This window comes from Haliotis rufescens, unplaced genomic scaffold (assembly GCF_023055435.1).
Source record: "Haliotis rufescens isolate VD_foot unplaced genomic scaffold, xgHalRufe1.0.p SCAF_67, whole genome shotgun sequence".
In the NCBI taxonomy this organism is placed as follows: domain Eukaryota; kingdom Metazoa; phylum Mollusca; class Gastropoda; order Lepetellida; family Haliotidae; genus Haliotis; species Haliotis rufescens.
The window spans coordinates 1,891,054-1,903,370 of NW_025964358.1; the positions used below are offsets into that span (position 1 = coordinate 1,891,054).

At 38.4% G+C, this 12,317-nt stretch overlaps 2 protein-coding genes across 5 annotated transcripts in view; one reads left to right on the top strand and one right to left on the bottom strand.

The window, feature by feature from the left end:
* Positions 1-6,216, bottom strand: part of LOC124116173 (choline-phosphate cytidylyltransferase B-like) — a 38,011-nt gene extending 31,795 nt beyond the window's left edge. Inside the window, exons 1-2 of one of the 3 annotated variants that reach the window (XM_048387144.1) lie at positions 6,092-6,216; positions 1,000-1,072 (exon numbers count right to left, since the gene is read on the bottom strand). In XM_048387144.1, coding sequence (XP_048243101.1) covers positions 1,000-1,065 — 66 coding nt within the window. In that variant the 5' untranslated portion in view covers positions 1,066-1,072; positions 6,092-6,216. Of the gene's footprint in view, positions 1-999; positions 1,073-5,619; positions 5,723-6,082 lie in introns of those variants that run through there. The other 2 variants (XM_048387145.1, XM_048387143.1) reach the window with 2 other exon arrangements.
* The window catches only part of LOC124116171 (DNA polymerase alpha catalytic subunit-like), an 84,532-nt gene that overhangs the window by 4,199 nt on the left and 68,016 nt on the right, over positions 1-12,317 (top strand). Inside the window, exons 1-2 of one of the 2 annotated variants that reach the window (XM_048387141.1) lie at positions 11,051-11,134; positions 12,017-12,129. The exons of the other annotated variant lie outside the window; for it this stretch is intronic. Coding sequence (XP_048243098.1) covers positions 11,089-11,134; positions 12,017-12,129 — 159 coding nt within the window. The 5' untranslated portion in view covers positions 11,051-11,088. Of the gene's footprint in view, positions 1-11,050; positions 11,135-12,016; positions 12,130-12,317 lie in introns of those variants that run through there. 2 annotated transcript variants of the gene reach the window in all.

A 12,317-nucleotide genomic window follows, 5' to 3' on the forward strand; every position in this document is an offset into this window, starting at 1 on the left:
TCCACAGTGAAGCTACCGTGGGAATGGGTAAAGCAAATATAGCATAATTTATGATTCCAAAAATAGTGTATGCCACTGGACAGTGATCACAATATTCTTCTACAAAAGAAAACAAAAAGAGCGTTGATACCAATGTTTACTGTTTTAGCAATCAGCAATATTTCAGCAATGTTGTATGTCTGTAAATAACCCACTCTGGACCAAGCAATCCAGTGATTGATATTGTAAGCATCAAGCCACACCATCAACAAAGTCACCTTGCCAGGCAACCTGATCTATTAACTCACCTAAGAGATGGTACTTGTTGTTACCCTGTCTGGCGCTCGGCATTAAGGGGCTAAAACAAGGACTGGTCGGCTCGGAGTCAGTATACTGTGTCTGAGTGGGGTATTCATGTTAAACTATGGAATGGTATCTCAGTGTGCTAGCACTATAAATCGACATCAGTCCGGACTAGTACAAGCAGCCACACACATACATACACATGCATGCACGTCGCTATATAAGTGCAATAATCTTGGACGCGACGTTAAACCCCATTTCACCTCACCTCACCATTAACTCACCTCTTACATCCAGCATACATTGCTTGGGGACCAATTCTAACCTGGAATCCCAACAGGGTTCTGTTCCCATGGTTACAGCTTATTATATTATATGGGTTACCATGGTTACAGCCTTGTTACAACGTAGCTTAACATAATGTATTATCAAATTTGTGGGTGCTATTGGTGCTGTATATTGGACGCATCCAGTTTGAAACCTAGCAAAGTCTTGACTGGATGCCTGTTTATTCACCTGAAGTCGTTGAAAGGATACGATAACGTTCATCAATTATTTGCACCCCGAAGGTAGCGTTGTTTGTTTTTTAAAAGTCCGGTAAGCAATATTTTAAATTGGACATTTGAGATTCCCAATCGGACATGCCCGGCGCATAAGACCGTTTCCGGACCCCTGGTCCTGAGTTTATCTTCCAACAGGACTGAAGACAACACTCACCGGCCTTTTCAATTCGACGTTGTCTGCTATGACTTCTCCATTCCTATCCCGTTTCCGGCTCGCCATTTTCCTCCTGCAAACATGACATTAGGTTACAACCCAAACCATTTTATATCTGATACATCTATCACGTCATGATCTACTGCCTCAGTAGGCTGTCTGTAAATGATCACCACAAACACAACTTGATTCACAGTTAGCAAATTGAATGAGGAAAATGTTTTAATTTACTTATAATTTTTTGTTTGTTGTTTAACGCCGCACTCAGCAATATTGCAGCTGTATGAAGGCAGTTTGTAAATAATCGAGTCTGGAAGAGACAATCCAGTGAGTGACATCATGAGCATCGATCCACGCAATTGGGCTACGATGACATGCACCAACCAAATCAGCATGCCTGACCACTCGATCCCCTTAGTCGTCTCTTACGACAAGCATACCGTATTCGACGTAATAAGCGCCTAGGGCGCTCTCAAAATTAGAAATAGGGGGCTCTTATTAGAATGTTATTTTGGTGGAAAAAACAGAGTTGAAAGATAAATTTCGTGGTTTATGCTGACAGCCTGAAATGTTTATGTACGACAGATATATTTTTCCAGAATTAAATGCCCATAATTAAGGGTGCGTAAAACACACGAGTGCATATTATACGCGAATAAATAAGTCTTGTGTACATTGATCAATCGGAAGGGGTGCTGACTGGGATTGTTCAATAGCCAATATCTTAGCAAATGTCGCCGTGGGCGCTTATTAGAGAGGGGCGCTTATTACGTCGAATACAGTAATTGCCTTTTATGGCAAGCATGGATTGATGAAGACCTATTCAACCCACTCCACCTGCATCAGCACAGGTTCACATTAGGGCTGGGACGGGTAACTCGGGTACCTGGGTACCCGTGGTTAATCATGTGATATATGGTTTAATGACAAAAATTATCTAGAACTCTATGGTTACACTACAAGTCACTAATGTTCGCATTTCTTTCTGACTATACACCAATTCCTTCTGACTTTTTAGATGGTTGACTAAAGATCATTTCTTCTGACTTTTCATATAGTTGACTAAAGATATAACTTAAGTCAACTTCAGTGTATGCATGACCAGATCGTTTAATACATGTATCTAAATACACAGCAAGTGCTGTGGTAAAATAAAATTCCCAATCGGACATTTTGTATCTCTTGAGACCTACAGTGGGTACCAGGGTAGGGTCGGGTAATAGGGGGATGAGTACACGGGTACTAAATTTGGACTCGTCCCAGTTGACATGCCATGATATAACTGGAATACTGTTAAAAGAGGCATTAAACCCAACTCACTCACTCACTCTAATGTAACTGAGTGAGTGAGTGAGTGAGTGAGTGAGTTTAGTTTGACGCTGCTTTTAGCAATATTCCAGCAATATCATGGCGGGGGACACCAGAAATGGGCTTCACACATTGTACCCATGTTGGGATTCAAACCCAGGTCTTTGGTGTGACAAGCCAACGCTTTAACCACAAGGCTACCCGACCGCCCCTCTAATGTAACTGCCTCTCATGACATAGACATGACCACAGCACCTGTGAGGGAAGCACCAGTGATGAAGCAATACCGGTACATGCATCACTATTTATAAATACATCTTCCCGAGGCAAGGGAGCTAACTGACTAAAAAATCCAGTTTCCACCCTTGCCGAACTAGGCTGGAATTCCAGAGTTACATTTTGGCTGGACTAACAATTTTATGCATAGTCCAATCAAAATCGCCCAACAGACTAGACATCCAGTTCGTGAATAACATGGATTTCAATGTGCAGATTTCACTGCAGGGTTTGCAAAGCATGTGTACCGTCAACTGGGCATCGACAGATATTTTCCAAATCATTTCATGTTTTTAATCAAGGTGCTCAAATGATTTGATGCACTTTGCGAGGTAAGACACAATATCACCCAACGAACTAGAAATCAAGTTCGTGAATAACATGGATTTCAATGTGCAGATTTTACTTCTGCAGGGTTTGCAAAGCATGTGTACCGTCAACTGGGCGTCGACAGATATTTTCCAAATCATTTCATGTTTTTAATCAAGGTGCTCAAATGATTTGATGCACTTTGCGAGGTAAGACACAATATCATAATACAGATCTTGATTATTGATCAGATTGTCTTGACTGGGCACCGTATTTTTTGTTTGAAGCAAATGCAAGTAATATGAGAGGTGGAATCTGATCTGGTCAGTGGGAGGGACACAGAAGGGACATAACTCATAACAGCCACTGGTAGCACTACAATAGAGCCATGAAATTCTAGTGTAGTTCAACAAGGGTGGAAACTGGACTATTGTAGTCAGTTAACACCCTTGCCTCAGGAAGATGTCATAAATACTAAAGCATTCAAATTTTTGGTTTACAGATCTGCCAAATCTAAAAATTAGGAATGTTGAAAACAAATCCACCTTAAAGCTGTCTTTAATAACCCTGAGTTAGATAATCAAGTTTGTAAAAATCACCCTCGCGTCCCTGTCTGAGCTAGCTGATTGTGACAAATGGTACATGCTCAATGACCAGTAAGTTTTTTCTTAAATACCATTCATAGCTTCATGTCCCCATGTAAACACAGTAAAGTTTTAACATTTCTGTCACATTTAGAAAATGCCTGAAGGAAAAAGGAAAATTTGAATTATCTTTTGTCTCTCCAACACCCACAGAATCTATATCCTTACAAAAGTAATATATGAAGAGTCTGATTTTATTTAGTATTTATTTCATGAACTGAAGGTTTGTGAAAAAGAATGTAACCCAAGTGATACAAAATAAAGCCCAAATAAAATATGGAACAGCCTATAGCTCTGTGGAACAAGAAGATAAATCAAATGTGTTTATAGGGAGCAGGATATAGATATGGTTACCACAGCTAGGAACACCAGCACAGCCCAAGCCTGAAGCATGTAAACTATAGGAAACAAAGATGTGTATGAACATGGGAAGAACTCACTTGCTGTTATACATGGCTACGCAGAAAGAAGACAACACAGTCATTAATGCAAGATGAATTCTTATACATCATATACATATTCTTGTAATCAGTAAAGCTTAAGGTGAAATGGAGGTAAACATCGCATTCAAGATTATTGCACTTAGGAAGCGATGTGCATTCAAGTGTGTAGCTGCTTGTACTAGCCTGGACTTATATCATTCAATGAGATACCATGCCGCAGTTTAACATAAGACCCCACTAAGACACGGTATACAGACTCCGAGTAGACCAGTCCTTGCTTTATGTCTTTAAGAACACCAGGCAGGGCAACAACAAGTACCAGGCAGGGCAACAACAAGTACCATCTTTTACAGACTTTTGGTACAGTATATAAATAGGGGGCCAGGGATCGAATCGGTGACCATGGAGAGTGTCCACTTCTGTAGAAGCTTCATGGTGAAGTTTGAATTTGAGGCACAGTCATAAGTCACCTCCCCATTATGAACTAGATACAGCAAGGGTTGAAATGGTTACCTGAGTACTTGAGTATGTGTCAAGTTTGATAACTACTCGAGAAGTCAATTTTTACTTGAGTACTCGAGAGTTATCTCCCTTTCTCGTTATCATTATTTCCATTTCTTAGCAGCCATTGCAGAAAACAGCCGCTCCACTTAAGCAATTTTTCTAACTGTCAGAAGATACTGCTCTTAGATACAACTGTATTTCTTCCTTGTCAAGTGTTGGCGGAAAGACACAATATCAACTCGATCTGTTTTACTACAAAGGTAGATTCTACTGGCTTTCTAAATTTAAGAAATATATCATATCTGTTTTAAAAAGTTCTTATCAAGTATCAACTGTGAAGCAACAAAGTATAAACACAAAATAAAATTAATTTGATCATTGAAAATTCTATGGAAAACTAAAACACTCCATGCATCCTAATAATGGTGAAGGTACATTTGAAATTCCACAAATTGCATTTTCCTTCATCGGATATTTAAAAACAACAACTTTAATCTATTAATTTTTAAAGGCTTCTTTAACCAGCTGGAAGAAGGTTTAAGTCAGGCTCAAACACCGACAAACACATTCTAATTATGACACAAACGGGAGCTGCCAGAAAAGTACAGTTGGTGGAAGAAATATTTGTTAATACAATTCACAGTTAAACAGACATGGTGATTCATTTGAAAGATGACGTATAAAATGTTTCGACTGTTTGATAAAAGAAAAAGTTTCCCTGTCACATATGTTTTCCCAAAGTGTTATTTCTTAAAAACTAAAGTGAAATATTTAACAATTGAGTTAGAGTGAACGACTTTCTGAATATTACTTTACAAAATGGTAATCTTACATGAAATGAGGAATTAATGCACAATTGTGACATAAATAGGCATGTTGACTTGAAATTCCATTTTCTTATTTAAAACTTTTAGGGAGTCTCGTGTGTCCCAGTACCTTAATTCCTATACTTGTTTGCTTTGCAAACTTGGGACTTGCAGATGCAGCCTCGGCAAGTTAATTACTAATAGATACTAAAGTATTGATTTTGGTACCCATTTCAGCCCAGGGTAAACCATCTACAACATACTGATTTGTTTAGTATAGGACCTAAAACCAGTACTTCCTGGTGACAGCATCACTGAAAAAGTTCTTACTTTCTTGTAGAAATCATTGTGGTAACTGTTGATAACTAGACACAACACAGAGACAGTCCAACCATTCGTGCCTTCCCGTTTTCTCATAACAGTAAGTACAGAGCTCACCGATGGTAGAACTACAGATCTAATGAAACTAAAGGATATGATCACTAATATAAACTATGAATTCGGTCAATATTTCGACTTTGTCATTATCTCCAAACAAAACTACTTTATCAAAGGTCAATGCGACGAAATTAGACCAAGTTGGCACCTGTCAAACGTTGTACAAGTACGATAACCTCGCGGAGATAGCAGGTCCAGGGTATAGTCCTTCTGCCGAGGGTGTACTGCCCTCAGCCCTCCAACATGCGTTATAGTGAAATCACCTGATCGCAGCGGTTGGAGAACGGTCAGTGCAACCTTGTCAGATTTCGCCGTTATATTGTGAGATCGCGGTGTTAATTGCTACGAAACGTACCACACTCACCTCGCAGCCCAATGTGTGGATTCTTGTGGTTTCTATTTCCAATAATAAGTTAATATTACATTCGTCAACACCTGCCAATGATTCACTTTCCGCTTTTTACTATGCCATGTGTACTTGCGTACTACGTCATCACTTTTGTTGTGTACATTAATGAATTTATTATTCGCGGACACGTCATGCTCCGGGAGAACTGTTCCCACGGAATATGGCGACTTTTGACGAATCATCAGTGTGGCTGACGGCGGGCTCTTCATCTGACATAATCTTTCGACATTTGTAAAATTGACACGTATTTAGACAACAGTGACGTAATATCGGTTTTTTTTCTGAAGATAACTATTTTCTCCTCATATGTGAACCTGTACCATATCGCTATAAAGTGATAAAAAAATAAAATGACAAGATTGTTTTCTTGAAAGGATTAGTTAATGAAAATACACCATGACGTAATATAGGCTATTACAAATAAAAAAAAATCTAATATGTACAATTTCTCGGTTAATCGGCGTAATAATGCAAACTTCATGACTTACATCATCTGTGTGACAACTCCCACGTCAGTAACAGCTGTTAACTTCATCACAACGACGTACGAGCTTCACCTGTCGTCAAAATTATACCCATTTATATACATATTCAATATTCATGTATGCATGAGGTCCTAAATGTTTCTTCAAATTGTTACACGACTAGCGTGGCAACAGCGGGTCCTACCAAATAAAGTAATCACATCAGTTTTACGTATAGCTTAAGTATATATTAACGTTCGACATTTTAAATGTATATTTCTGCCGAAAATGGTCTAAAACATAGCCTGTCGTCCATTGGTGAATCCATATAATTGATTTGGTTTCGAATTAGTTAGGAACAGTAAGTATGCAACTGATATATGCTACTCAAAATAAGTTGAGGACATGACATATGCCAGATTAACTATACATGGTACTGAAAGAATCGTGATCCTTAACTTCTTTTGACTTGTATAAGTTTATATTGCACTGGGCAACATTTTAATGAATGTATATGAAGATGCTGTAATTACTGTTATCCATTTACGACATCGGTAATACGGTTTGAAAACTTTCTTAAAGTCGACATAGAGGAAGATTTGATACAAATTAATCTGTACCAAAGATAAACAAATATCGCACAGCATAGTGTACGTATGCTATATATATATGTGTGTGTAAGTTTCAATAAACACAGACATTTGCATCAATGTGGGTTTTATCAGTGTATTCAATATTGTTTAAGCTTTGAAAATGTGAATGTATTGCCTTATCAGCCATTATCTTTTGCCAACATTGGGTGGGTTAAAAACACAGCTTTGAAAATAAACTACCGAGGAAAAGATAGTATACAGTGGAGAATTGGATTTGACAAAAAAAATACAAACATTATCTAACCGTTAGAAGCCTGAAAACAGGTGCTGAAACACAAACAAACAAACTATGATACCCGTTTCAAATATATCCCTATCGAGTAAACTTTTCTTGTCTGTTTCATTTTTTGACACCATCAATCAAACATGGATGTATACTTTCTTTTGCTCGGCAGATTCTTTAAAATCTATATCACGACGTAAACAATGGCATATAGAAGGAAACATACATATAACTATACCTTTTGTTCAATTGCTGAATATAGATGCGATATCACTACAAGGTGTGTTGCAAAATTCGACCTTAGTGGAACTTGTGTTCTTTTCATATACTGTGTACATTGCCCAGGTCGGTATTGATATATACACGATCGCACATGCCCTTCGGCCATATATACAATATGGCATTGTGCAAGCGACTGAGATGACCCAGCTTATCGTATGTCATAAAACAATTAAGTACTGACTTAGCTAAACAATAAATAAGCATGTAACACCCTCTGTGTCAACACAATAGAGATGCATGTTAGGCTTCAATGACTGTCTGTATGCATGTAGACAGCACGACTCGACAGTCTAATTACATCAATATGATTATAGCTTCTTCGTCAGTAAAGCGTATGTTCATTTGATGACATTGTTATTTTGAAATGTATTTTATTGTCGATGTGAAAATTATTCGAATTTTGTAAGTTGCATTAACATTGTCGTCATTAAATAGCCCTACAAATCTATACACGTGCATATATAAAAGAAATATTAAATGATTTATACAGATAAGTATACCCTATACAGAATAACAAAATATATCATGGACTGTTAATGATAATAGGTAATGATGTATATCTGGTATATCATGTAAAGCATACAGTTTATATACATACAAATTGTCTAAGTTTATCTAACCTCATGAATTATACACGCCATTCATTGTAGATACATGCATGAGGCTTACACGACATTGAAACCAGACAGCGGTTGAGTTTGTTTTGCCTCTCTATTTTCACAAACCATAGCAGTTTATTATGACACTATATACGTACTGCCCACGAGAGAGAGAGAGAGAGAGAGCGAGAGAGAGAGAGAGAGAGAGAGAGAGAGAGAGAGAGAGAGAGATAGATACCACACGTCATGAAGATTCATGAAGATGTTTGTTTTAGCGTCTAATACTGTTTTTATTTAACACATACATTTTGCTTTTAAAAACATTTTAGTGGCTTAAGGAGGTCACGTTGGCTGTTATTTTACGCAAACACACCCGCTTACAATGCTTATATTTAACATAATACATGATGCCAACAACAATAATCTTCTTCTATATCAATTACTGCAATATGCATCTGGGCACCGATAATCGTGACACAAAATCGTGTCGAAAAACTGTTATTGCTTGGCTGGACACGTTTTGGTCGAAATCAATGCTTAAACTACTTGTAACAACTGAGTCATACTTTTCTTTCGGTAAATATAGCAGACGGTTTACCGTTATATGAAACGTTCTATACGCATCTATTGAGAGATAAACCTGTAGAGTACATGTCAATAACTAGGGACTGCAAAATAAATACAAGTTCTTCCCTTCCCACGATGTATACACAATATGAATGTAGTTCATTCAGCTCAAGGACTTAATGATTACAATGCATTGTTGAAGGGAACATGGTTATGGTAAGTGGGGCGATGGAGTAGCCTAGTGGTTAAAGCGTTCGCTCGTCACGCCTGAGGCCCGGGTTCGATTCCCACATGGGTACAATGTGTGAAGCCCATTTCTGGTGTCCCCGCCGTGATATTGCTGGAATATTGCTACTTATGGTAAGTAAGGTACATCTTCATCGGAGATTCTTAAAATGGGAAATATCCGATTATGATATAGTGTAGTTGGCGTGTCCTTTTGTAATAAAAGTAAGTAGTTATGGCGATAATAAGGAGAGGAGAGAGACTTACTATGTTTTCAATGTAGGGCGAAGTGGTGAATTCGTGTTTATCGTCGCGCCCAGATCATTGCACTTATATCGCGCGCGCGTGCGTGCGTCCGTATGCTATATGTACTATATATAGTCAGGACTAATGTCGATTTTGTAGTGCCAGCCCACTGAGATACCATGCAGCAGTTTAACACGAATACCCAACTCCAGCGCAGTATACTGACTGGGACCCGAAGAGCCCTTGTTTTAGCCCCTTAATGCCGAACAGCGACGGTCGGGTAGCCTAGCGGTTAAAGCGTTCGTCGGTGCTGAAGACCCGGGTTCGATTCCCGACATGGGTACAATGTGTGAAGCCCATTTATGGTGTCCCCCGCCATGATATTGCTGGAATATTGCTAAAAGCGGCGTAAAACCATACATGCTCACTCACTTAATGCCGAGCGCCAGGCAGGGTAACAACAAATGCTATCTTTAAACGTATTTTGGTATGATGCGGCCGGGGATCGAACCCACGACCTTCCGCTCTGGCACTATACCACGGAGGAGGTCTCTAGGTTATCTGAGACCTGAATGTCTGACTGCGCTAAATTGAATTTGGACTTGGACGCACAGCTGCATTGATACTTTCCCATCTGCTGCCAGTATCCCAATGCACCATTAACATCTACATAAAAGACGTCACGCTGCAGTAATCAAACACACGAAATGTTTTCTCTCTTTATTTGTCTATAAAATATGTCGGTATATTGTATTTTAATCATTATTTTCACAGAAAATTATATAGATCATAATTATGCTGCATTTATCCCCCGAGGACACCTTATCGTTGAGACTGTCGTGACCTTCCGATCGTCAACCCTTCACGGCTGCGTATACACCACGTACGTTCCTCAAAAGATTATATTCGGTATACCATATACACACCCGTGAAGTGTTCACCATATGACAATGTTGCATTCACCTTTAAACTACTTATTATTTGAGCGGTTCTATCCCTCACCCCAAGCGCGTTTTAAGTCCAGTGAACTGTTTACTGGGGAGGGGTGTGTGTCAAAGCAGAATAGAATCACAGTGTTCTTTATTGGTCCAACCCAATTATTTTCCCCATCATTTTCGGAAACAGATTTTTAAAAGAAAACACAAAATATTCCCCACCCCTTTTGATCGCCGCATGGCGTGGGTGAAAACTGTGTGGGAATCTAGCAAATGGTCACGCTGTTATCTTTATCAATTATCTATATTTCAGCCGTAGACAGTAATGTAATGATGAGTTTGTGACACAAATGAAATGCATGTCGATTCATCAAATGTAAGATTAAAAAAAAATATCCGATAATCCATAACATTTCATAAATATTTGAGTGACATGGTTAGCCAGCCACCACGCCACGTAAAGTACCAGAAGCTAATAAAAAGATAGAAATTTCCTATGCAGTTAAATAGACACAAATAGATTCAACAAATACACAGTTCATAAATTACGTAAAAAAACGCAGTGAGCGTGATGTTTCCCCGAGTGAACGCCATTGTCGTGTTGTACATTCTGACTTCCTCGTCCTATCTGTAACCCGAAGGGTTCTGAATGACACAAAATAACTAAAGCTCCGTACCGTAAAGCGATGCCTATTTCTCCAAATTCAAGTGATGATTTTATGGAAGTGGTGTTGCGAGTACACATTAAAGCGGGAAATATGGCGCCTCCTCAGCCTGCTGAAGTGGGAAACGACGATCAAAATGGTATTTATTCTATTTCATGATGTATATTAAAAGATCGATAAGATGGAACGAAAAGAATAAGCTTTAAATATATTATCATGGATCCTACAGTGTAGAAATTGTCCCGATTACTCGTGTGTCAACAAAATTTGAAGTGATGGATACAGCGAGCTGCCATCGGACATTGTTATTGTTATCGAATATCATCTGTTTTGGAGATGAGATGATGATGATGATTTTACTGATGAGATGTGACAGTATAAACATTAAGTATGACTTTCACTGAAAATTGAACATGTTGAAAGTATCAGACAACTGATGAAGTGTTGGCGTATTATTCAATGACAGTTAGACTAAATTAAAGATTGGTATTGTTGTCAGAGTTCTAAAGAATTATGATGAAATGCATAGGCCTTAAATGTATATATGCGACGTGCCATAAAAACAGTAGGTTTGCTGATGCACTAGCTAATGTCCTGAAAATAATGACCCTCCCCTAATGTCCACAAAGTAATCCATGCATAAATATGTCACGGCTCACCAGAGGTGTGAAATATCTGTTAATTTCTTTCGAGACTTTCTTGCATATTTGCTCAAAGTTCCTTCTCCAATATTTATCGATAATTGATTGATATTTAGTAAGCGATTATCAATCTCTTATGATCTATATCAATAGCCAGCCCTATATACCACTATCAATTTGTGGTTTATGATTACTTAAACAAAGTTTGCGAAATCCTTATGACGATTAGGATGGAAGGGGTTATATACAAGTGTAGTCATGTTGACATTATACACACAAATAGACTTTAAACTTTGTCATATTTACCCAAGTATGATCCTGATTGAATTGATGTTATGTATGTATGATTCACTCAACTTGATTTGATAATTTGTTCTCAGAGTCTGGTGTGCGGGGAAGGTCGAAGCGTCAGAAGATTGACAAGACAGGCAGATCAGCTGCTTTCGAGAGACTGAGGAAGACCAAAGAGAAGGGGGAGAAGAATAAGTATGAGGTAAGAACACATTTAAGTTGGATACATTTGTCAAACGGTTTTTGTAAGCTAAAGATTGTTTTAATTAATCTAGATTTTGCAACCAAGGGTTACAATTTCTTTTAACATTCAAGACAGTTTATGCTTTTTTACAGGGTTCTTTGTAAGCCATAATATGAGGCAGTGGGCTTGTCTAGTTGTTAAAGCAT